At 35.8% G+C, this 27,934-nt stretch overlaps 2 protein-coding genes across 3 annotated transcripts in view; one reads left to right on the top strand and one right to left on the bottom strand.

The window, feature by feature from the left end:
- Positions 1–27,934, top strand: part of LOC145674435 (venom dipeptidyl peptidase 4-like) — a 306,212-nt gene that overhangs the window by 217,939 nt on the left and 60,339 nt on the right. For both annotated transcript variants that reach the window (XM_081744492.1, XM_081744501.1), the window contains exons 7-8: positions 16,858–17,027; positions 26,722–26,831. In XM_081744492.1, the coding sequence (XP_081600618.1) occupies positions 16,858–17,027; positions 26,722–26,831 (280 nt within the window). The remainder of the gene's footprint in view (positions 1–16,857; positions 17,028–26,721; positions 26,832–27,934) is intronic.
- Positions 388–6,517, bottom strand: LOC145678919 (uncharacterized). Its single transcript, XM_081749527.1, has 3 exons — positions 6,317–6,517; positions 3,426–3,893; positions 388–447 (listed from the first exon to the last, which is right to left on the bottom strand). Exons 1-3 carry the CDS (start codon positions 6,425–6,427, stop codon positions 388–390), a joined length of 639 nt encoding a protein of 212 aa, XP_081605653.1. The 5' UTR covers positions 6,428–6,517.

Raw genomic sequence — 27,934 nt, 5'->3', positions numbered from 1 at the left:
CCCAAAGGTTGTTGGTGTTGTTTTGAAACACCCTATATATATATATATATATATATATATATATATATATATATATATATATATTAGATATGCATATTATATTTGAGATGAGAGGAAAACAAGTATCATCATAGGTGCTGCTGCATTTATGTAGGTTATTTCCTGTTGGTTGAATTGTGTGATGTCCTTCTCTGTTTCATTTCAGTTTCAATGCTACTGTTATACTTTTTATGCATGATAGCTCCTTTTATTATTATTCTATATAATTTTAATTCATGTGAATGTTTTGCACATTCCGACCCAGAACTAACACAAACAATTCCTAAAATTGCTCGTAACAGTGTACAACTATGATAAAAATGAGTGATATTGTGCCAAATTCTAACACTAGCAAATTGCTCGATAGTTAATTACATAACTTTTAACTACAGCTATCTCAATTTCATACTAGCAAAGAAGGAAGAATATAATATTTCAACTTTGAGTAACTGTTGGCAATTACCTAGTTAGTTATTAGAAAACAGTTAATAAAATCAATTAAAAATATTGTAGAAGTTCCCTTTAAATATTACAGACAGGTGTTTGACAAATCAGGGATAAGGGTTTGTTAACATTTCAGTTTTTGCCAATCACAACCAAGTATTTGTTTACTACCATGTATCCTAATAATTGTCCTAACACTTTTTTTTTTAAAATAAATTATCCCGATATTTACATACATCATAGTTACTGTTCTTATGTGCTGTGAGAAAGATTGGCGAAATTTTGCTGTTTTCAAAGTTCCAGTGTGTAATAATTTTTTGTTTCACTGCAGTAGTTTAATTTCAAACAGTAAGTCTGGGTCCCTATTAATAGGGCAAGATTTAAATGCAGTAAAGATTAACATTATATATTAGAAAGTGTAACTATGCATTCTTCTGTGATAGATATTATGTCCTTGAGCAAAACCAGTTCTTTTTGGGCAAAATCTACGGGAGCAACATGATTGCGCACACTATAGATCCCGAATTGCGCACAGATCTCTGTTGGTCTTTCTGAACACAGATTTTTGCCCAACGTTGCCACAATGCTAGATTTATAATCTGTGCGCAAAGAAGGTTTTCCTTCAGACTAGGATAGAAACAGAAATTAGAAATACAATTCATATTATATTGAGCTAGGTGAGAAATAAAATAAATATATAATATAGTTTGGTCAGTAGATACAAGAAGTCATGATACCTCCAAATTTACAATCCAAATGTTAAAATTTTTCTTGTCTCATAATCTAAATCCGTTCGGAGTTCTAGTACCTATTTTTAGGTGCTAAAGTAGCGTCTTCATTATTCGATTAAAAAGAACCAATAAAGCTTTTTACTTTTTTTTTCAAGTCTAGAGGCACTGTAGAACACGTTACGTATGGTTTCACGCCTTCCTGCGTCGAGACATAGGAGGTGATGACATCATAACTTTAAATTTTTTTGTTAGGCCCATTTTCATTATTTTTTGGCGGGCTTGCTTTCGCACCTAGAAGATTGAAATTTTGTACAAACATTCAATCCACCGAGTACTATTTATTAGATTTTTTTCAGATCTATGCGTTAGCACAAGGTGGATCCAGAGGGGCAAAAATGTAAATAAAAGGGATTTTGTGGTTTAAAAGATCCCTTTTTTCGCGATTTTTCCACCTGAGATACATGATGGAGGCATGTGAAGGGTCCGTTTGAAAGGCATTTTTATTCTGTAGATAACAAAGGGCAAACTATGATTCTAGGATATATAGGGATGACTCAGGAAATGTTCTGCCTGAGATCAAGGTATTTTACAGTAATCTGGGGCATTGTGGGGATTATTGATATTTTTCCCGCCCTGACTGTTCAAGATAACAGCTTGAAATTTTGTACAGGCATTTAATACACCCCTTAGTGTTTTCCAGTTGAGTTTTAGATCTCTGCATTAACACAGTGGGGGTCCAGAAGGGCTCAAAAATTAAAAAAAAATATTTTCAAAGAAAAATCCCGATCTCTCAAAATTTCCCGCCTTAGGGACATGATAAGGAGATGTGAATGGTACCATTTGAAAGGTTGCTCTATTGTAAAAAGAAAACGAGGTATGAACCATGATCCTATGATAAATAGGGATGATGCTGTAGCCGCTTGACTGAAAGTCTCTAATTTACCTTAAAAAGCCGGAATCTATAAGGGTTAAGCATTTCATACTGCTTCAATATAATGTTATGTTTCTTTAAATCTTCCTTTTCTTGTGTATTGGTATATCCTTTCGCTATTGATCTTAATTTCAATTTTGTTTCTGATTGTATCTTCAACAAAGAAGAGATTACCTGATAAATAGACTTCGGAATTTTAGGCACCAAAAAGTTTAATTTTAGGCGCCTAAAATAGGTACTAAAAATAGGAAAATAGGCGCTAAAAATTAAAAATAGGCTCTAAAAATAATAGTATAAATTATTACATACCCCTTTTTATTAACATCTTTTGTTTTCAGTGAATCAGGTGATTCATTCAGTACACAACTTGCTCATTCGTAATTTTGGAAACAGTAAATTACCAACAGTTTCTCAAAGTTTTCGACTGTCAATCTCTCTCTTTTGTCTGTAAGGATCATCTTTGCTGCCGAAAACGATCTTTCCACTGAGACAGATGTTACAGGAGCATACTTAAATTTCGATACATTTTTCATTTCCACTTCGTCGGGGATGGTTTCATCCTCTCCCATCAAAACTTTCCCTATACGAACCAACACAAGAAATCCCTCATTCTTCTTCACTACACTTTCCCACTTACACTGCACTTTTTCCCCAACTTTCCCCGTAGCACTTTGGATTTTCTTTTCGGCTTCGTTAACTACTGACACCTGTTCACTAAGTGGCTTTCCCGTAGCTTCCAACTTAGTGATCGTCGTAGGTAAGAATGAAAAATTTGACTTGATATATACAAGATCTCTTTTGAGAATGGGATCTTTGAAAAGTTCCTTCAAAACTGAAACACTTGCAATGTTTTCCACACCAGGAAGTTCGCCAACAACACCAGCAATAGCGTCCAAGTTCTCTGCGTAATACAAAGCTGCTTCAAGCCATGTTCCCCAGCGCGTTAGGACAGGTTGTGGAGGAAGAGAAATGCCAGGCAGTTTTTCTTTAAAGACAGCGATTCTCGATGGGGCTTTGCAAAAAGTTTTTTTCATGTTAGAAATGAGGGCATTGACTTGAGGAAATTCGTTCCTGATTGTTTCAGAAATTCTATGAAAAGCATGTGCTACACAGGTAACATGGATGAGGTTGGGGTAGAAAGGTTTTAGGTTCTTAAACGCAGCAATCATGTAAGAAGCTGCATCTGTGCAAAGAAGAAGAATTTTAGAATCATCCACACCACTAGGATACAGAAGTTGCAAACTTTTGTTCACGGTGTAAGCAATTGTCTGGGCACTCACTTTCTTAATTTCCTTGCTACTTAACAAGTGAGGAGTTGAAGGTCCATCTTCATCAAGTTTTCCTACAACAACATTCACTATGTATCTATTGCATGCATCAGTAGTCTCATCGACGCCTACCCAAATGCTGGAATCGCCAATATCCTTTCTGATTGTATCAAGTGTATTGTTGTATTCAGAATCCAAACACGTTTTCCTGAGTGTTGACTCACACGGTATCGATTGCTGGCACCACTTCTGTAAAAACTGTCGGAATGTTTCATTTTGAAGTGTGTTCCATGGGATGTTGGCAGCGACAAGGGCTCTAGCAAGATCCGCATTAAATGTGTTCGCAGTTCCAGATTCAGATCCAGATCCAAAAGGCTGAGTTAACTGTGTCTGTTTCTGTTGTTTCTTCGCTTTAGATTTGGCAAGATGTCCAGCACCATCAATGTGTTGCTTTAAGTGGCACTTCTTTTCCTGAGAAACCTTAAAAAAAAAAAAAAAAAAAAAAAACGCTTAGAAATATATTTTCAAATGCTTCTTACAAAACTAGTGAAAATGGTGGCGTTTTAACTTTAATTTCGGTTTCAAATTCTCTAATTTTCTTCGTGTACATTGCGACTAGTATTTTCAAACGGGTCAGTTCGGGTCAGCTTATTGTTGGACACCCTCAGTAACGGGTCGGGTCAGGTCAGCCTAACTCGGGTCACGAGTCTGGTATCGTTAGACCAACTCAGTTCACCAGTCGGGTCGGGTCAAACTATCTCGGGTGACCCGACTCGACCGGTGAACTGAGTTGGTCTAACGCTACCCGACCCGTGACCCGAGTTAGGCTGACCTGACCCGACCCGTTACTCGAGGGTGTCCAACCAAAAGTCGACCCGAACTGACCCGATTGAGAGCACTAATTGCGACAACTACCATCACTGTTTGCTTGCCTTTCTGGTCGTAATGTGCTTTTTTTTTTTTTTTTTTTTAATCGGTGAACGTTACATTATTGATTTAAAGTTGACAAAAAGGCAAACTTGTTGGTCTACCTCGTTAAAGACCAATATACCCCAGTCCCATTTCGAATCAGAACAGATCAAATAAAAGACTAATCGATGAGCATTTTACTTCAGAATAATCCCCAATTTACAGACAGAAGCAATAAAATTGTATATCAATATCTGAGAAATAATATTTAATTTTAAGCACTGTAACTAATTTAATTTTAAGCACTATATTTTATTTAATTTCGAATGCTGACACACTCCAACTTGGCAAAAATTAAAACATAATTTGGCAATATTTTGTTTGAGATTTGGATGCCAAAATAATTGCATGAAAAATTTCAAAATATCGTCCCTTTAAAATTTTCTTTAAAACTGTAATTTACAAAATTTTTAACTGATTTGAACCAAATTTTCCCCAAAATATGATTAAAATGTTTCAGTGTGAAAATCAGTGACCTGTCAAAAATTTAAAATAAGGGCCGTTTTAAAATTTCAAAAATTCAAAATTTTTGCAACTATCAACTGACAGAAACCAAAGTTAGAACGAAAATAAAGTATTAGCAATGCCTTAGTTGAGCGTGAACATCAGCATGATACAATAAATAAAATTGGCGTTTTTTAATTTTTTTTTTTGGAAATTAGTTGTCTCTTGCGGCCCTGCGACAAAAGGTGTATGGATATTCTTCATCAGGAGAGAGAGAGAGAGAGAGCAATCGATTAGAATTCCTTTTTTTTTTTTTTTTTTGGCTTTGGGGAGAGAACATCAGAGACAAATTCTTCCTTTCTTAAGATCTGTCCTAAAATAAAATTATCCGCAATTGTAATTCTTGTTAGACGAGTGTCAGACTGTTCTTTTCTTGCCCCTGTGTGGAATTTATTTGTCTGTAACTATGGATGGAAATCAATAGCATCTTAAGACAATAGACAGTAGCACCTCGAGCAAAATTGATAAATAAAAAAACAAAGAGACAAACAAGTTTCTGCTTCGTAAAACAAGTTCTGAGACAATCTATGAACCTCAAACGCCGTTATTTAACTATTAACAGATCTTTTCTTTCTTTTTCGAGAAAAATAACAAAAAAAAAAAAAAAAAATGGCCTTTAAACATTTTTCCTATCTTTTATGCTTTTCAAGATATTGACATTTCTAGTTTTTCTTTCAAACTGAAATCCTCGTTTTTAGATATTTTCGGGATGAAAGGATATATCCAGTTTCCTTAACTTTTTAAAGATAATCAATATTGGCATTGCACATTTCTTCTTTCAAACTTTTGGAACTGTTGGCATTTAAAAAAAATTGAATCCCGCCTTTCTTAACTTCTTTCGTATTTTTTTTTTCTTTTGAAAAACGAGATAGCAAAAATATGTTTTCTTAAGCTCCTGAAACTGTCGAGTAATTGCTGGCATTAAACATTTTTCTCCGAAAAGAGGACCCCTTTTGGAGTTACTGACACAATATGTCAACTTTAACTTACATTGTTTTTAACCTTTACCGCTTTTTTTCGGGGGGGGGGGAAGTCCTTCGGAAAGAACCGAGAATGCCATGTCCGCTTTTCTCAAGATCCCCGAGAATCCCTAAAACTGTTGAATGTGTAAGTCTAGACACTTTCTTCCATTAGCACTTTCAAAACCATCGTTCATATATTTCATTTAAGCAGGCTGCTAGAAGTCTTTACATTTTAAAGATTTTCCTGTGTTACAGGATTATTTTTATGTTTTTTCTTAACTGATCTAAATTCCATGTAAATTAGATTTTCACGAGTTCAGCAGCTCAGTAACGTTGTCTCTTAAAATAGTTAACCTCCCATTGATAAAGGTTTTACTTTAGCTAGCTATACAGAAACAAGGAGGGGGGGGGTGTACAATTGATTTAATTAAATTTATAAATTCTGTAAATAAAAATAGCTTTTCTTACCTGCTTGCTGCACAATGGACAAAAGATTATTCTTCCATCGTATGTTAGATCTGGAAATTCTTGCAACCACTGGCGAATCAAGGTACTTTTTGAAGACTTCTCCTTTGGCATTGTTGCGTATGATACAAAACTTCTTTTTAAGAATCCTCAAGATCTGTGACTGGGCTGTAAGCCGTTGAGTCCAATTGTTCATGCGTTGTAGAGACGATGTATCGTTCTTGAACTACGTGTTTAAGATAAATCACTGCACTGACCCGAAAATGATACATGGATGGATACTCCAGTCAACTGAACCGCGTCACTTCATGAATCGTTTCTGTTCGTGGACTTTGGTTTTTCCCAAATATTGAAAGCGAAGACCCGAAGAGATTCTTGCTTCAATAGAGCTGTGTGTTGATTTGTGAATGTGTGTGTGTAAACTATTGTCCAAATTCCAGAGAGCTGAACGGATCACAGAAGAGCTGAAGTGAGCCGCTACAGAAGAGAAAAAGTGGAATAGTTCCAAGAATGCAGAACGGCAGGGAGGGGAATATTGGTTACTGCGATATGCACTTAGCAATAGCTTTGGTTTTGCCCCTGGGGAAAGAGAGACAGACAGAAAGAGATAGAGATCTTTCAGTACAGTGTCTGCAGGATGCAAAGGGATGGTTTGTCTTTGTCTTTCACAAATGGGCTTGACCTTGAGCAGAAATAGCTCAACTTTTAGAAACAATTTTTTACATACAACCACCCTCTGCGTTTCACTTCTTCATACGAGTTAGACTAAAATTAGCCTCGACAAACACACTCACTCTGCCTTCAGATTTGTCAATTAAATTTCACTCAACACTAAAAAAAAAGTTTATTTAAAAAATACAGGAATTTTGTATTTTTTGCAGTTTTAGGCATTTTTAGGCCAAAACGGCCAAAATAGGCGCTAAACTCCATTTTAGGCATTTTTAGGGCACTTATAAAGTGTTTTAATAGGCTTAATTCCTCATGATTCGTAAAGATCCGAAGTATTTTTTACTTCCTATAAAGGGAACAAAATAGGCATTTGCCTTAAAATCCGAAGTCTACTGATAAATATCTGGACCAAGTGAATAGAATTATTATTGTAATGTTTGTGAAATGTTTCCGCCCTATTTTCGTTCGAGGAGCTACTGAGGGTTCTGAAGCCCATATTCTAGGTGGGAACCAATAAAACAAAGCAAACATTTATGATGACATTCTTAATGTTAATAATAATAATAATAATAGTAATATAGTATACATACTTTCCACTACTAGCCAAGTTTTAGGGAAAAATTGAAAATTGAAAAAGTGAATAATTTTCTCCATTGTCGTAAAGTTTTGTTTTGGTAAATTTATTGAGGTCTGTCGTTAACGTCTGGTCATATAACAGGATACTCGTTACAATAATATGTGCGATACAATAAACTTAAATTACAATATTATTAGTATAATACAACGATGTGAGTAAACTACTTCCTCATACTAATTACACTGCATTCCAATATAATCCTTGCAAAATTACAGGATTTACTTATTAATAATATGGCATCTGTCAATATATATCTTAAATCACCTTCCTAAATCTAGTTAGAATATATAATTACAAATAGTATTATGTAGCTATCTACAAGTTTTATTACATACACTATGACTATGCACAGTAAATGCTATCATTGTTCGTACCTAATGTTACTCGCACAAGTTAGGACGATAATCTTAGCTTCTTCATTTATAAATAGTAACTTTTCTCCATCATAACTTAACTCAACTTCTCTTTCAATCACTTACTGAAGCAGCCTCTGTAATATTTCTCGGAAGAACTGGTGTGAGATCTTTCTTTTTTTCGAATGCAGTATATAGCTTCTCTATCCTTATGTGTTAATTCCTCTGTATTTTCTATATTAGCTCAATCCTAATAATTTTATTCGGCCCTTGGTTCGGGTATTCCGCTGTTCTTTTCTTACAGATTTACATAACAGAAGAGAAAATATTTTCCATCTGACAACATTGCTTAATTTTTCTGTGCGCATGACAGCTTGTCAATGACTTATCAGGTAAAACTGATAAAACTGGAAAAGTGTGCGCAATCTCATTGCAGCCAAATCTACGACAACATTCTCCTCTCGGGGAAAAGCCATGAAATTAACGAAATGGCAATCACCACGACGGGCAAAAACCACGGAGCCTTATTATTCTTCATTCTAGATGTTAATAGTTGTTCAACCGTAGTCAATCATAAATCATATTAGATACAATTACACTGATCAAATATTTTTACAGTGCAATACATCTCTTGATAATTTCAGGTTTCTTATGTTGCAGCCATGACATACACAAAATTACAGGTAACACGGTATAATTAAAATTCCATAATGAAATATTTTTTCTTGTTAACATAAAACATTTCCAGGAATACAAGTATATATAACAAATTGACACAAGAAAAGTCATAAACACTGTAATAGTGAATTATACTATTACCATCAAAATAATAGAAAAATCTAAACGCCTATATACTGCAACGTTAGTGCTGGTGTTGAGTGACAGTGAGTAGTAGTAGATTATTAATTAATGTAAAAAAATTTGTTAATTTTTTAAATTTAATCAATTATATTTTACAGGAGTTAAGTTTTAATTAATAATTACGAAAAAATTGTAATGATTAAAGTTTATCGTAATTTTTTCTCTCGAAAACTTTGAAATAGATATTCTGCAAGATTTTTTTGTGTTTTATTTCTAAAACTTCAAGGGATTCCACTACAAAATAGATTAATGCAGGCCTCCTTTCCCATGTTCCTTGTAGAGCTAAACGATACACACACATTTATATATATATTCCTAATCTTACCATAAATACTGTCCCGAAGTTTTAAGTACATTGACACAAAATAGTTAGAGATATTTTAATATCCTAATAACATGAGTTACATGGATGCATTATGAATCAAAATCATAAATAATTATTCAAAGGACCAGCATTAGCAGGTACACAGTAGTTAAGTCTTTGTGGCCACTCACCTATTGCATTACGCAACACATCATCTGGAAAATCTGCAGCAGCCTTCCGAAAAGACCGCTTTAAACTTTCAATATTGGGGTGTCTCTACTTGCAAGCCATCTCCTGAAACTTAGATCACAATTTATAGTTAAAAGGATTTAAGTCCGGACTTGCAGAAGGCCAATCTAAAGTTGAAATGAAGTTCGGAAAATATGTGTCTCCAGCCACAGCATGCTGGGTTGCCTGTGCCGTGTGTGCTGGGGCTGAGTTCTGCTGGATGCTCCAGTTCTGTCATGGAAGAAGAATTTGGTGAGATTTTTGACTAGTGTCTCAAGCACTGTCTCCTGGTACACTTTGGCTGATGTTTTGACCTCCTTTTCACAGAAATGGAGCTCCTTTGTGCCCTCGTAGCTTAAACCTCACCACACCATGACTGAGGCAGGATGATGATCCCTGGAGCCTTTTTACCAGCTTTTCTAGAGGATGTGACATATATCATGTCATTTTGGGCATGGAAAGTCTCCTCAACACTGAAAATCTTGTCATTACTAAAAAGAATTCGACGGTGCCCATTTGGTGCTTAACGCTTAAGTAAGCGCTTTGATTTTAAGAGCCTCTGGCTCTTCAGTTCATTTGTCAGATCTACTTTGCGTTGTATGTAAGCATGGAGTCCCAGATCACTACTTAAAGTGCTAGATAGACATTTTTGATAACTTTAACTCACGAGCCATAACTGTTTCCTAACTAGATTTCGTCTGACACGTGCCGCCACTGCTTTCACAAGTTCCATGTGCGTACTGTGTGTGGTTATCTTGCCGCGGGTGATCTTTCACAGTTACAGTCTCAACAAAGCGCTGGATAATCGTATTTTTTAACACTAATTTGCAGCTTCAGGAGGGTTTTGAGAATCTCCCCTGGTGATTTGCCTACCTTGTGCAATGCTATCTCGGCTACACGATTTTCATACTCGCGCCATTCCATCTTGAACACATACAATTGACACCTTTACACTTCTTCAGCTCATACAGCAATGACTCACGCATCGCGATATCGCTTTTGACGTTGCTCGCTTCTACGGGCAGATACACAGCCATTCTCAAAAGTTGGGACAGCATTCATGGTATATATATATATATATATATATATATATATATATATATATATATATATATAGGTCTATAATTTGTTTTTTCTCAATTTTATGATATTTTTAAGTAGTACGTTCGTAATTGTCCGGAATACTTGTGTCACCGCTAGGAGTGTGTGCGTCACTTAGATGACAGTAAGTCTCACAGTAAAATTTTTTTAACGCAGTAACAGTATTTTTTTTTTTTTTACACATACGGTATCTGGATAGGTGTATGAACAACCTGTCCCAGCAGAACTATCAATTCTTATTGTCAATATTTTAAAGCCTATAATTATTTATAGCGCCATAAAATTTCGTTTTTGTCGATTTTCTTGGAAACTATGGATCAGAATTTACCCTTAACATATCATTTTCTTAAAGTTGATGTAATCTAATTTGGATATGTAAGATCTTTGAACAATAACTAACTAACTCTATGGCCTATGAAACCCGGAGGTTCAATGCCGCGTTCACAAAAGCTCTCCACTGACTTCTATCCTTAGCTAACTGCATCCAGTTTCTATTTTATATTCCAATCTCTGCGAGATCCATCTTAATATCCCATCTGCGCCTAGGTCTTCCTAATGGTCGTTTTCCGATTGGTCTTCCAGTCAAGACTTTGAAAGCGTTTCTACTTTCTTCCATTCTAGCTACATGACCTGCCCACCTAAGCCTCCTAGACTTGACGACCCTAACAATGTTGGGTAAACCGTATAAACTATGTAGTTCCTCGTTATGAAGCTTCCGCCATTCCCCATTCTCGTTCCTCTTGGGTCCGAATATTCTTCTCAGGATCCTGTTCTCAAATACTTTCAGTCTATGTTCTTCCCTCAGAGTAAGTGACCATGTTTCGCAGCCATACAGAACAACAGGCATGATTATCGTTTTGTATATTTTAAGCTTCAAATTCCTCGACAGAATTCGCGACGACAAGAGATTTTGAACCGAATAGTAACACGAATTCCCTGCTTTTAATCGACATTTAATTTCTCCGTGAATGTGATTTTCCTCTGTTACTATTGATCCTAGATATTTGAAATTATCCACTTTATCAAAAGTATTATTTAATATTTTAACGCATCCATAATTTGCTGTATTCCGGTCCCGACGCACTTCCATTTATTTAGTTTTCTCTGCATTTACTTCTAAACCCATGTCCCTGCAAGCGTTTAATAAGATCTCTGCATTTCTTTCTATTGTTCTCCTATCATCCCCTATTAAATTTACATCATCAGCATATGCCATAACCTGGTGAATACCGTTCAACTCTAGGCCCTGGTTGCTATCTTTGATTTTTCTTATAGCGTATTCCAGAACAAAGTTAAATAATAATGGCGACAACGCATCTCCTTGTTTCAGGCCATTTTCGACGTGAAAGCTCGTGGACAAAAATTTTCCTACCCGGACTTTACTTTGGGATTCACGAGTCTAACACCGTTGTCATTACCTTCCTTATGCAGACTTTCGTTCCCTATAATCGGTTTGAATATATCCTCTCGTCCTACCTTCGCATTGAAATCCCCTAATAGAATTTTCATATGGTATCGCGGGAGTTGGTCAAATATCCGTTCCACTTCTTCGTAAAAACTGTCTTTTTTATCGTCATCCTTATCTTCAGTTGGGGCATGTACATTTAAAACAATAATATCACACCACCGTCCCTTAAGAGTAATAAAAGAAATTCTGTCAGTAACAAATTCAACCCGTTTAATTGCTGGTAATATACGTTTATGAACGAAAAACCCTGTTCCTAAATGGTGATTCTTATTTCCTTCCCCGTAAAAGAACGTAAAATTTCCGGAATTCTCAGATCCATTTCCTTCCCACCTAACTTCCTGAACTCCTACTAGGTCCACCCTATATTTCTGTAACTCACTCGTTACGGATTTCAACGCACCCATCCTATAAAGACTCCTAATATTCCATGTTCCAAATCTCATGTCCATTTTCTTTTGCTGAGGTCGTGCCAAGTTATCAGTCCTTGTCCGAGGCTTTTGTGAATATTTCTGAACAAGTGCTTTTTTTTTTTTTTTTTTTTTTTTTTTTTTTACAGGATGAGGTTGTTAGCCCTACCCAAACCCCCAAGCTGGAGGACCACTCCTAGTCGGCTGTCCGCGACTGCTTATTCAGTACATTCGCAGCTAACCTCAATATCTAGAGGCCTTCTCCTCGATCCGCAACCTGAGGACGCGCCATGCCGTGGTGACAGGAACCCACGTTACACGGACAGAACCCACGTTACTGTCACTTAGATGACAGTAAGTCTCACAGTAAAATTTTTTAACACAGTAACAGTATTTTTTTTTACACATACGGTACCTGGATAGGTGTATGAACAACCTGTCCCAGCAGAACTATCAATTCTTACTGTCAATATTTTAAAGCCTATAATTATTTATAGCGCCATAAAATTTCGTTTTTGTCGATTTTCTTGGAAACTATGGATCAGAATTTACCCTTTACATATCATTTTCTTAAAGTTGATGTAATCTAATTTGGATACGTAAGATCTTTGAACAATATTTTAGTTAAATAGAAAGTAAAGTGTTAGAGTTAATCCTTTTTTTTCTTGGTCTATATCTCATTAGCCGTAATCCGTACTATTGCCTTGCTAGTGTCATAATGAAGAACTTCATAAAGATATACTTCAATACCGGTCTCACTTTAATAGCTCAAGTGGGTAGCCCTCCCCGCTGGCCTAGTGGCTAGCACGTGCACCTTTGGTGTACGAGAACCCGGGTTCGATTCCCGGTTGGGAGAGCCTTTGTGATTTTAACTGTCCTCGATGTTTCTGTGTTCGTGTCCCTGTCGTTCTAGGTGATTGGAAAAAAGTCAAGTAAACGAATAAAGCAAGTAAAATTAAGTAGTAAGTAGTTCAAGTAAGTTACTTACACAGTTCGGTGAGTCAGTTAACTTAAAAAAAAGTGGTGAAGTAGCTCAAGTGGTAAAGCGCTGGGGAGGTCGTGGCTTCGATTCCCACTGCCGGCCATCCTGACTGGGGTTTTCCAGGGTTTTCCTCAGTCCTACTAAACAGGCACTGGCCGATACCTTCCTAAATCCTTTCCATTCTTGTTGTTGTTATTGTTAAATATCCAGTATACGATGGCCTCTGAGCTGGAGATTGTTAAATATAAAATACCTGTCGTGGTTCTCGTTCGGTATTAATTTATAACATGTCAAAATAAGTAGTTTTTTGTTCAATTTTCTCGAAAAAGCACATATGAGCTTTTACATTTGATATATATAATTTTGTTCTACTTATTGAGATTTATTGATTGATATCTGTATAATCAATATATGTTCATTAATTAATTCTCTAAATTAATTAATATATTAATATTAATTTTCTATAATATTAATTTTCTCGTTAAACACTAATAATATTGTACATTTAATTATTAGTTTTGTTTGAAAGCAGTAATTGTTCATAATAATTGGATTAATTTTCCCCATGCCCTTAATTTTAGCCATTAAATTTTACATTAATTCACAAACTCAAAACAATTCTTATTGCATATTAATGAAAATTTTGTTTTAAATTAAATTTATTAATTTTTGAAGTTAATTTTAACCGTTACATTTTTCCTACATTAATTTTCTTTACTTTAATTTTTAACTTGAATCCGTTACAGTTTTCATTATTTTTTTCGAACTATGAGTACGTATTCGTGTGTGCAATACACCAAAAGTTCGTGATGCAAAATGGCTCCGATTTTCAACGAGAGACGAAGTAAATTTGTGGATGTACTACAGTATTAGTTGCAGCAAGTACATTCACGACTGTTAATGTATTAAGTGGGTCGACAGCAAGACATCATCATATGATGAAAAATAGCGAAGAGAAACTAAGCGTAGGTGAGACGAACTACTTCACTGTAGAGAATTGTCATAGAGAGCCATAAACCCAATGCGCCAATAACTGGAGAGCTCAATCAACATCTGGAACGACCTGTTTCTACAATTATAGTCCCACGAAAGGTGCATAACCTCAACATCCGCAGACATATCGTCATTTCGAAACTTCTGATCATAGCCGTCAACGCGGTAACACGAAAAATATGATGTCGAAAACATAAAACATGGACTGCCTGTATTAGATAGTAAGACACTAATATTGTCCCATGAATCATCTTTCTCCTTGTTTCCAAAAGTAGATCATGTTTATATACGGCGAACATATGATCTGGCCTGCCTACTTAGTACCATAAAACATGGTGGCAGCTCGGTATTGACATAGGCCACAATCTCCTGGAATTCCTTTGGTTCTATTTTTGCTTTCAAAGGACGAATTACTGCCGCCGGTGGTAATGAACACTTTAGGTAATAAATGCAGATGTTCCTTACAGGACCGTGCCGTGGGGGGGGGGGGGCGAGCGGAGCGACAGCCCCGGGCGCCGAAGTAAGGGGGCGAAAACTTCGGGAGAAAAAAGGAAAAAAGATAGGAAAAATTGCTTGGAATATATGTGTGGGGGCGCCGTCGTATACTCTCGCCCCGAGCGCTAATTTTCCACGGCACGGCCCTGGTTCCTTAATAACAACGTAGTCTTCCAAGATGACAATGTGCCAATATATAGAACCAGGCTTATTCAAGCGTGACATGAAAAGAACATCAGAATAAACTTCAATGCCTTTCTATATACCCCTACTTCATCATTACTCAACATCTTCTGCTCCATCATCGCTGAGCAATTGTTACAGTACGAGAAAAATGATTCACTATTCTTTTGGAAATATTTCACGAGCTACATGCCTTACGAGTTTCACTATAGCCTAAAGATAGTCCTGTATTAATTGGTAAGTTGCATTTTGTTAAAGTGTTTCCATTATTTTGATAACTATAACTGTGTATATGTAAAGAACTATTTATATTAAATAGAATAATTAAACGATTTAGTCTTGTTCATATTTTGGCTCACAGAACTATTGTCCTTTGAGAGAGAGATAGAATAAACACAAATGCGAAATGTACCGCAGTAATCATGAATATCTTCTGCACTAAGTGGATACATGTACAGTATGTATTGCGACAACATTCTAATTTATGGTTTATTTGTTTCGGCTGTTCCGAGCTTAAGATATAAGTAAAAAGACATTAAGAACAAATAATAAAGAAACTAAGTCTACCTGATGGTTAATGATAAGAAATGATATAAAATACAATGAGCTGATCAGTACGGTACTGTATAGAATATATATAGGCCTATAGATGTGTAAAATAAATGATAAATGAAAACTATGTTATATAATAATAATAATAATAATGTGAAATTCCTAGTTTATCCCACGATTCCCACGATTATGTACCAATATTAACGAAGACGGTGACAATGAGATGGATGATAATAGTGACATGAAGAAAATGGAGGAAATGGGAGAACCCCGAGAACACCCACGCACACGGCGTTTATCCATCATAAAATTCACTTTGAGCGAACTAGGACCGAATCAGGGACCTCAAACATCAAAAGTGAGCGCTCTACCACTGAGTCACAGCGGTCCCTTATAATAATAATAATAATAATAATAATAATAATAATAATAATAATAATAATAATAATAATAATAATAATAATAATAATAATAATAATAATAATAATAATAATCGCCTATATTCTATGCCAGGCGTGATCAAAGACCTTCAGAAACAAAGAAATGAAGCTGTCGAAATCGAATTGAAAGACGATATACGAGAATGTTACTAACTTTCTTCCCATACAATCAATTTAACTGAAAGTTCATGACATAAATGTCTGATAAATTACAACGTTCATTGTTACAAAATGTACCCAGATTTATACTTCATATCTCTTTTTGATTCTATTTAAGTCTACTATATCATAATGAAAGGATATATATGTGTTCAATGTATTTATAAGAAAAAATATATATGAAATAACGAAATATTATTCATGTAATCTCACTGATTCTGAGAAATTACAATTGCTATGATTGGCGCAATTTCACATTATACTTAACCTTTCTTGTTTTATCTTAGCAAGAGTAGACAAATTATATACCACTATTCTATATAATCTATTCATTTATTTATTCCCTTCAAGAAAGGTATGTTTTCCAATTAAAAGTTTATTCCAACAAAATTAAAAGATAAAATAAATAAAATAATATTAATGATAAAAAATACATGTATACAATCCATTAAGTGTAAGATTATCTAAAGATTTTTTTAAAAAACATTATCATAGTACTAAATACAAAAAGAAATTGTTTTGAGACGTGATAAAACGTATGAGGTAAGTAAAGAAAACTACTTTCAACATTAAAGGAACTGGGAACTCAACTCAAAACATGTTATTTTATTCATAGCCAATTAATATAAACATAATTGTAACTCTTGGCCGCACAACTATAAGATAATTGACAATAATGTTAATGCCTATGTATATCTATTTCTTTTTGCAGAGGAGGTACTTAGTTCAAATGAAGCGTTGTGGTTCTCTCCGGATTCAAAGAAATTGGCATATGCAACGTTCAATGATACGGAAGTGAAGGTGGCCTCTGTACCGTATTATGGATTTCCCGGAACTTTAGAGTACCAATACACTAGAGTGTTAAATATTCGATATCCAAAAGTAAGTTAATTTCGCAATATAATTATCATATTTATCATGGAAAGCAAACACAGGATACGAGTCATATATATATATATATATATATATATATATATATATATATATATATATATATATATATATATATATATTGTTAGATTATATATAATGTACTGATTGATTCTTAGCTTCTGCAATATTCAATTGTGAACCTTCAATATTCTTTCACAATCTGTAGAGATGATACTGAGATGGAGATCGATACCTACTTTTACAAATCGGTACGAGACTAAGACTCAACATTCTGAGACTCACTCGAGACGGGACCGAGATCGAGACAAACACTTGTAATTCGAGACGGGACTAAACCCAGTCTCGAAAATCTCTGTCTCGTCTCAAACATTAAAAAAAATACTGAAATCATTTTCACTCAAAACTCGTCGGTTTGTAAGTTATATGTAAGATAGCGAAACAATTGCCCTTGGATGGCCACAGTCATAGGCATACACACAGGAGAAAGAGGGGCAAATGGTACCTCTGATCACGTGGTATATCGAAAGTGTTTTAAATAGCACATAATTTTGAGTTGAAATTTAATATGTGCTATTCTCTTTGCAATAATTTTAATTACTTAAGGAGATGTTGCCAACATATTCCAAAACACATAACGTTTCAACCTCTGAACACTATTTTTTTCTCATAATTCAGGAATTATCCAGGGAATTGTAGGTTTAAAATTCCTCGTTATTTTAATATAGTAGCTCCAATAAGTGAAGTTTTCTTTGAAGACTTCAGATTGGAGGGGAGTAGGAACAAAAATTTCGGAATAGGAGTGTGCAAGATTATGGAAGGATAAGGAGCATAAAATTATCAACCAGCACTTTACATTAAAAATACGTAACAATACCTATATTAATATTTCTTAAAACTTATATTTACTAAGCGATAAAAATGCTAAATATATTATTTATCTCTCTCTTTCTTTATCTCCACGCAAAATGTAGTTTGAAATATAATTCCAATATTTGTAGTGAAATAGCGGATAATGTATTAGCGGTCATATTAACTCTTTTAAATCACCACGCACAACTACTTACCCAAACCATACTCAGCAGAGCTTGAAGCTCCTAGAATCTTTTTACTTTCGAGCGTCGATAGGAGAGAAGAAAGTGTGATGATCGTGGAAGAAAAATGAATTCGAAATTTCAACGGATTTGTATGTTTCATGTTCCCTAGATACCAAGGTGTGTTTGTCCTAGTGTACTCTTGCCTAGAGGCCACACCGTTCAACGTATCTAAACCAAATTTTAAATTAAGGTTTTATAAGAGTCTTCATAGAAGACTTTCTAATTTTCTTCCTACTCCCAAAAATAAGGGTAGTTTACTGAAGGGTTAGAATACAAAAAGGCGATTTTCTTAAAAACAGCTCTAATGATTTTCTTCATATTTCACAAATAAGTATCTCATTAACCCTATACTGCAGTATAAGTAATTTCTCTGGGGAAAATATAAAAAGGATAGTTTACTTTTGGGGTGAGTTTTTTCAGACAATTTTCTCAAAAACTACAATGGCCGTTTTGTAAATTTTTCATAAATAAATAGTTTAGTAATACGCTGACAACACAGCATAACTCATTTGTCCTAAAAACAAAAAAACAAACAAAAAAAAAACAAAACAACAAAAAAAAAGTCCACATGGAGTATTTACTTTTATGGATGTGAGTTTTTTCGTATGATTTTCCCAAAAGCAACTCAGGCTATTTTGTGTATATTTCCTAAATAAATGTGTCGTTAATAAACTGACAATATGGCAAAACTCATTTTTCATCGAAATAGTTCACAAAGAGCATTTACCTCTTACATTAGAGATTTTTTTTTTTTTAGATTTGTCGAGAAGATACTCCGTAATATCCTGTATGTCCATCTTCAATTCAATAGTAAGAGCTCCTTCGTGGCTAAGCGGTTAGCAAACGCGTCTTTGGCGTGGGAGACCCGGGTTCGATTCCCGGCGGGAGCTCACGTGGCTCGGATTCCACGTTAATCAGTAGGTTCACGTCTCATATAGTCTCGCTGCTGCACGGGACGTTAAACTCAAAATCAACTCAACTCAACTTCAATTCAGTAGTTGTAGTTCAGAACAAATAACGATGAAGAATGGTACTTCTATGAAAGAAGAAGGTACAGGTACGCTCTCCATTTGGGCCAGCTCGACGTTGACAAGAACTGGTGTGGTCAGCATTACAGTTCACCACCTTTACTATCAGATTTCGCCAGGTATCTGTTTCATAGAGATTGGGTAAACTCCTTAGTCACAATTGGAACAGGGTAAAACGGAAGAATAAATCCCCGCCCAATCCAGGAATCGAAACAGTAATCGTCCTTTAATTGGCGTATATCTTAGCGATTAACCCACCATACTTCTAATTTTATCAATGAGGTACACTCATGTCCAAAATGATTGTCGCATATCTATAACTGTCTTCTTGTAAGAATTTAATTTGATAATGACTTTGCACGGTACTTTTAATACTGATGCTATGTGTATAATCGGGAAATGTGTGGTAAATTCTATAGGAAAAGAATTGTAAATACGAAAATTTGAGTGAGTAAAACAAAATGTTGCTAAATGGACAAGAAAGTTTTATTTTCGTTAAATTTTTCTTATTTACTGCTCTTTTGACATAAAATTTGCCACATACATGTCTTTGCCGATTATACACATACTAACATTGTAAGAAATACCGGGAGAATTCGTTATCAAATTATATTAATACAACAACATATTTATAAACATGCGACAATAATTTTGGACATGAGTGTAGATATAGTTTCGAAAAAAAAAAAGTAGGCTAGTTACATGTTACATGGTGCATAATCAGTCTAGTCTGGTTAACGTGTTTCTTTTGACCAAACGGCATATTTAGTCCAGCATTTAAATAAATAAGATACAAGAAGTAAATAATGAAACCTTTAATATTACTATGCAGATGATGGGTTGCAGGGACAATTGCTTTCCATATACTTCGATGAAACACTATATCCATATTAGCATATAGGCACTGATTTCCTTTTTAAAATATTTTTGTCTTAACAAAATATAACATCGAAGAATTTTCAATTAAAGTGCAATGTGAATCATTCGGATTTTATCCAAGGCTTGATACACCGATTGAGGATTGAACTCGCGAGCACACACATACACACACAGAAATCACGAACATTAGCCATTTAGCTGTAAAAGGGTACACAATCTACAATAATTCCCCAGTCAATAACGAAGTCGAATAGTGATAAGAGCAAACGACCGGCTATAAGAGGATACTATTTATGCATTTTTAATTTCACACCTTTCTTTACAGACTTCGAGAGGAGACCGAAAGACTTGGCCCTAAAGTAGTGCTCTCAACGGGTCGGGTCGGGTTGAAGACCGACCCGACCCGACCCGTGACCCGAATTGACTGACCCGACCCGACTGACCCGAACCGTGATCCGACCTGATTGACCCGACCCGACAACCCGACCCGAGCTGACCCGACAACCCGACCCGAGTAATCCGACCCGAGATGACCCGACTGACCCGACCCGATCCGTTTGAGAGCACTATGGTCACAACACTGGGTGAACACCAAAATGCACTCCCATTGGGAATTGAACCCGGACCACGTGTACCGAAGTCTTACACGTTAACCACTAGCTAGATCAAGCGGGGATTTGTATATGCATCTTAATGAATATTTGGCACTTTTGAGGTTTGGTTATTTCTTTTTATAACTGATACCAATGTCCGACGTGGGAGACATTTATTTTTATTTTTATTTTATTTATTTATTTATTTATTTTTATTTTATTTTTTTTCTTTAGTTCTATGTGACGAAATTTTTCTTCAAGGTCAGTGTTCTCACCTGCTGGGACGGCAGGGCGTCTTCTCGGAAGGCAGTAGCAAGAGTCTCTTGGCGGAGACAAAAGGAAATAGTTTAACTACAATGATAAGGGTTGAGGAAACAGGAGAACACCTGTGATTTTTTCCAACCCTTCAACTTTCATTCCAAAATAGGTTCTTATGATTCTGGGACCCGTACCACTTTGATTTTTCTTTCTCGGTAATTAAAACGTATTTTACAGTATATATAGTTGCACGTAAGAAGATACATAATATGAATTTAAAAATACAGGTTGATATTTAATTATAAAGTACTAATTTTATTTCATCACTTTCAGCCCAACAAATGAAATTCAAACAATTCGCTCCCTAGGTCTTGGTCATCAATACTGCGTCTTATTCTTTGTCTTGCAGTCAAGTCTTGGTCCTGCATTTCGTAGTCTTGGTGATCTTTCATGCTATACAAGAGCCAAGAATGCTCACCTCATCGGTACAAATGAAGACCAAGTGTGATTTTGATTATGGTATTTCATACTATACGGAAAGCTAGAAAATACGCTCATCGCTACTTGGTGATCACCAAAACAAGGCCAAGAGCAAGATTACTATGCAATTCGTCTTGCATATCCAATCTTTATCTTGTTCTTGTATCGATGTCCTTGGGCTTGGTGAAATAAAATGAAATATTCACTTTAAGCAGGGTTGTAGCCAGCAGGTTCGTGTAGGAAGGGCCCGTCGTTTTTGAGGGAGGGGGCGGCTACAATGTACAAAGCAAAAAATGTGTTGCTGCTAGTGTTTTTCAGGCCTAAAAGAAAGGAAAATTTTGGTTTCCTTCTGGAAAACTAAAAACACTATTTTATCTTATTTATTATTACTATTATTATTATTATTATTATTATTATTATTATTATTATTATTATTATTATTATTATTATTATTATTATTATTATCCATAAATTATATTCAAAATAGTTTTTATTATGCTTAATCAAGAACTACTGCCCGGGACCAAACGCTATACTTTTGTGCATAACTATAAAGATAACCAGAAAGTTCTGTCCCTTTTCGTGGAGGTCTGTGTTCAATTGGACCTCACACCGTGAGTTGAATGCGAGTGGAGATGAGGCGAACGTCAGTTGTTGGTGTGGGTATATCCAACATACTACCTGGTTGTGGCAATTCAGATACACAGTGAACTTGCGTAAAGACAGAGGGAACATGGGACATCCACAGAGCGTCATAAGAGCATGTATGCTGAACGAGTTCAAATGGAGGTCAAACGCCGCTGTAGCGGGACAAAAAATATGCCAGGCCTTTGTTGAGGGTGTCGTGACGACGCGGACAGTGCAGCGATGGTTTAACCAGTTTAAGGACGATGACCAAACACCCGAAAACACCACATGCCAGAAGACCAACACATGTACGTACAAAGAGGAACTGGGACTACAATTCAGTGTGTGGAGAAACCATTCGGCAGCACATCCATCAAGTTGGGAAGCACTACAAGTTGGGTCTCACATGTTTTGACTCCAGGCCAGAAGGCAACGCGGCAGTCGCATGGGTTTATTTACTGTTTCGGAGCCATTTCTGGACAGGGCGTTGACATGTGATAAAAAGTGGGTCCTATACGAAGCTCCACGGCGCCGTCATCATTGGTTAGCATTGGTTAGCAATCCCATGAACCGATTTCAAAACAGCCGAAACCAGCACTGTACCAGAAGAAGGTCCTTCTGTGTGTTTGGTGCATCGTGCATCGGGAACTGCTACCAGCTGGTCAGAGTATCAATGCAACTGTGTAGTGTCAGCAGTTGAGCAGTGCTCAACAAAAACTCAAAACTCTGGAGCCATCACTTCTGAATTGCAAATGGGTCCTCGTTTACGGGACAACGCTAAGTCCCACGTGGCTAGGATGACTCAGGACACCATTCTCCGCCTTGGATGGGAAACAATATTGCAACCACTATATTCCCTGGGTATTGCACCGTCCGATTATTACCTGTTCTATTCTTTGGACAATCACCTTAGAGGCCGCCAATTCAAATCCCTAGTAAAAGTCCAAAATGCACCTGATACCTTCTTCGTTTCACGGCCCACCAACTTCTACCGCGATGAATTCCATGGCCTTCCAGAACGTTTTCAGAAGGTCGTCGATGTTGATGGGGACTATTTTTGATCTTCCAGGTTAGGTGACGTATCGATGTTCGAAGGTGGTGGGTGAAAAAGCAACAAAACTTTTCTTGGTTACCTTTTTATTTAAATTTAAGAACTTGTATACAGAACCTATGTACACGAGATTGATTTTCTTTAAATTTCACTTAATTTCTTTATAGTTTCCTGACAAAAATATTTATTTATTATTCGCGACTAAAAAAAAACAACAATTATTTTATTACACTGAGTAGAAATAAAAGAGAGCGAATGAAATCCAAACTGAATAAAAACATTGTTTCTCACCAAATTTTCCATTCTCTGTCTTTTAAAATACTTGTTAAAGCATATAAAAATATAATGTACTTACAAATCAGTTTAGTACCTTTGTTTTATGGCTGTATTTATAATACCTTGTTAAAATGTTTGTCTTTAAACTGTCAAATATAAATCGCAGTAAATTGTGTAATCTGCTGTCACAAAAATGTATCCTATTTTTCGATCGGTATGGAAAAACAATATTTCTCCATACTATTTTACCGTAAATTATTAATTGTCAATAACTTTGTTACTTTTAAATGAAGGAAGCGAGATAATTTTACTATGATGTTTTTAAAGCTGGTCATTTGGGGGGGGGCAGGAAACCATTTGGGGGGCCTGGACCCGATGGTTCCCCCTTGGCTACAGCCTTGAGTTTAAGGTCCCTCGATTCTGCTTCGAGGCTAAGGGATATGGTGACCATGAGAAATGAATGAAATGGTGGAATGAAGAAAGTGGGAGGAAACAGGAGAACCCAGAGAAAACCCACTACACGGCGTTTCTCCACCACAAAGCCTACTTAACACAAGCTGGGATCGAACCATGGACACCATGCACCAGAGATGAATTCTCTACCACTGAGTTACCGCGGCCCTGCTTGGGCTTGGTCGTCGATATCCAATCTTTCTTTTGGCCTTGCTTAAACAACTTCTAGTTTTGTTCTAAATCCAGACTCCATATTGGCGTAGATATTAATATTACAGTCGATTGGTAAAATCAATCTTCCACATTTAAAAATTAAAGTACACACAAGTACAAAAATAAGCATTTACGATAAAAACACTAGCTGCAAGTGTTCAAAATACATTTATGGCTTCTATAAAATCAATTGAAAATTGCTATTTTTAATTAGGCAGCTAGTGTAAAACAGCAGTTTTCGACTCCAGCCGAGTTTAAGCTCAACCTAAACTTAGTTGACCAAAGTGAACTGACCCGACTGACCCGTCCCGACAACCCAACCCGACTGACCCGACAACCCAACCCGACTGACCCGACCCGATAACCCGACCCGACAACCCGACCCGAGCTGACCCGATTGACCCGACCCGAATAACTCGAACCGACAACCCGACCCGAGCTGACCCGACTGACGCGACCCGACAACCCGACCCGAGTGACCCGACCCGATAACCCGACCCGAGTGACCCGACCCGATAACCCGACCCGAGTGACCCGACCTGATAACCCGACCCGAGCTGACCCGACAACCCGACCCGAGTGACCCGACTGACCCGACCCGACAACCCGACCCGAGCTGACCTGACCCGGGTCGGGTCGGGTCACGGGTCGGTTCAACCCGACCCGTTTGAGAGCACTACCCTAAAGATCGAGACAAGCATCTGTTAATCAAACGGCGATTGATAGTTAAACTATCAAAACAAGGAAATGTCATATCCAACAGTGAAATTTGATAATAATAATGTAATAGTATACAACTTGGATATCAAATTTCACTGTTAGTTTTCTTGGCTTGTAGATATGTTTAACTTACATGTGTTTTCGTGATAATCCAAACTTTCAACATAGGAGTATCAGTCTCCTAAATTTTCGTAAATAACCATAAAGATGATCCTAAATTTTCCAAATAAGTGCAGGTAAATATCACTAAAGTTCATAATTGACTTTTTAAAAACATGCTGGCTCTAATTGATATATCATATGACCACCTTTTCATTTAAAAAATATAACAAATTTCAAAATGACGGCAGAGGTTCGTGATCTACTCTGCCGACTCTTATTTTGTCAATATGTGAAACTACCACCATTTGCATTGTCTATCTTTCACTATTTTCACAATTCAACAATTTATTTGATGTATTTCAATAACATAGCGTAGCCCTTCTTCCACCAAATTTGATACCCTCCCCCTCCGTTTCTTATGGCGCTCAGCCGCTATAACTTTGCACATACACATATTTTCACATCCTCTATCAGGCGCACTAAGTCTCATTCCGCAACTCGATTCATCCATTTGGACCCTTTACTTGTAAGATTTCCTCCCGTTCTGAAAATAATAATAATAATAATAATAATAATAATATGCTGACAGGTTCTGAGCAAGATAACACGCTATGGTCAAAACTCATATTTCTAGTGCATAAGGCGCTTCCCATTTGGAACAGACAGCGGTGGCCACGGGCGTTATTGATATAAGATCCCATGTTTCCTTGACTTCAGCCCTGTACACATTTACTCCATCTTTGCCTCCAAGGTTTACTCAGTTATCCATTGTACAGAGACTGGGTCAATCCTTGAACCACTTTGTAATGATGGTAGACGAGACAATAAATCCCATCCCAACGGGAATCAAATGCGGAGATGTCTTGTTGTTAAGTAGCCGTCTAATTGCTAAGTGTCACAGCAGGTCTAGATTTAAAATGATCCATTGTAGAGGACAACAGAGAACACTGTTTTGGTAATGATTTGTTTTAATGTAATTCAACAATTCAAAAAAAAAAATTTAAAAAATGTTTTTCCTTGCAACTTACAAAGTAAAATAAGAAGGAGTTTATTTCATATAATGATATTTTGTTCCTAAGCACTTTCATTATAATAATTCTTCGAAAAGAATTACTGCTTCTTTGTTCCAAATAATTTAAATAATTTAAATGTTTAAATTGAAGTAAATAAGTCTTCACACAATTAAGAGAGAAGTATTGAAGCAAGCAACATTTGGACTATCATACTTACGTAACAATACAGTGTTTAATGTATCTATATATTTAAGATTATTTATTTCCAACCATAAATTTAAGTTATTAGTTAGAAATTCTCTTAACTTAGATAAATTACAATTATTCTGACGATATAATCAATCGTTTTTGAAACCTTAAAAATAGATCTAAATAGAAAATAAAATATAGATTGATAAATCCAAATAACTTTATTTTATTTAAACATATACTGTATCTGGGTCAAATAATAATGGGACTGAAAGCTACACGTTTTGTACATTTTCCTCACTCTTGTTGGGGAAAATAACGGTTTCTACAGTTTAAAAATCTTGGCATCTTCCCATAAGGATACCGGCAATAGTTAGGAACTAACGTTACATTTTTTTTTTTATTATTGTAAAAATGAAGGAAAGTAAAATTCCTATACAGATTACTAGATAAACTGTTAAACAAACAAACAAAAAACACCAGTACTTAAACTCTATAAACAGAAAGTCGAACCTAATGTATTTTATGTTAGGAAAATACGTATTACTGTATATTATAGCGTTGCGTGACGAAAATAATTTCCTAGACTTGTAACTTACTTATAAAGTAGTGATTAGTGAAACTTCTGTTCAACATTTCTTGAATATTTTATGTTCAACGAGAAGGCTGATTTCCTTCAATTATTGATCTATATGTTTTATTTCAGCCTGGAACTCCAAATCCAATCGTATCATTGCATGTAATTGATTTGAATAACTTGGCTAATGGAAATAGAGTGACCGTATCTTTGCCAGCTCCTACACAGATCGTTACCAGGTAAGTTATTGCTTTATGAGGTTGCCTTAACAAAACTACACAGGTTAGTGAGATAATACACAGACAAACTGGAGAAGGTGATACTAGACATAAAGTTAAGAAAAAAAATGTCGAATGAACAAGCCGCGAAGGTATTAATATAATGCCGAATATTTCATGAATACGGAAACATACCGCTGTCGGGTCAAAAAGATGCACACAAAGTCATACCTGACAATTGCAATGACATACAGATGAGAGCGGAGTGGTTGCCGCGACACGGGAATCCTTACAGATGGGGATTATATGAGTGGATTATCCATTTGTCACTAGGAATCCAAATTGTGTGGTGATAGCTCCAATCCTATCCATTATCATTGTGTTAGTCTGGTAAAGACTTTCTGCGTAATCTTTTGATTCAACAGTGATATATTTCTATTTCGAGAGATATTCGGCATTAGTTAACACCTTCGGCTCTTTTCCAACACTTCTCACGTGAAAACGGTACCGTTTTAAACCCATGTTAATTACACATCTTTTTCCTTAATTTCTTGCCTACTATCACTTTCTCCGTTTCTCGTATGTTATCTTACCATTCAGTATGTTTGGACTCTTTATGGACAGCTATTTTAAATCAGCCGTTCAGAACGAAAAAAAAAAAACTTAATTTTTATTATATTGCAGTACAAATTAAACCAAATGAGGCTCATAAACTTCATTCGTCTTCTCCGTCCAGACGTTGTGTTTATATACCACATCCGTGACCACCAGAATAATTATCTGTGCGTTTATGTATTACGTCGGTCTTTAAAGGATTAATATTGGAAATGGTTTGGAGTGCTTTGAATTAATTTAGCTGTAATATCACGAAAGAAAATTGTCCTGTAAAAGTACTGAAATCCTGTAATATTATTATTAAGGTGAAAGTTGAAATCAATAATATTTTACTCGAGTTTCTAGATTTTCAAATTGAAAATGTTACCTACTTTGCGGATTACCTACTTTGCGGATCTCGATATTAACGTTATCGTTCAAATATTTGATTAAATGTTTAGTGTAAGGCAGAAAAGTAATATTTCGAGTTTAGAAATAAAGAATCACAAACGAAATTTAAAAAGTAAAGT

Source organism: Thermobia domestica, chromosome 2, assembly GCF_964235325.1.
Source record: "Thermobia domestica chromosome 2, izTheDome1.hap1.1, whole genome shotgun sequence".
NCBI classification, from domain to species: domain Eukaryota; kingdom Metazoa; phylum Arthropoda; class Insecta; order Zygentoma; family Lepismatidae; genus Thermobia; species Thermobia domestica.
Note: the sequence above shows the minus strand (reverse complement) of the source record. Positions and strands in the feature narration are given on the sequence as shown.

Coding starts and splice junctions, on each gene's coding strand:
- LOC145678919 (XM_081749527.1), bottom strand. CDS start 6,427: ATGCCAAAGGAGAAGTCTTCAAAAAGTACCTTGATTCGCCAGTGGTTG. Junction 3,894..6,316: donor GTCCATTGTGCAGCAAGCAG/GTAAGAAAAGCT, acceptor TTTTTTTTTAAG/GTTTCTCAGGAAAAGAAGTG. Junction 448..3,425: donor GTAGCAAGGAAATTAAGAAA/GTGAGTGCCCAG, acceptor CTTCTTTGCTAG/TATGAAATTGAGATAGCTGT.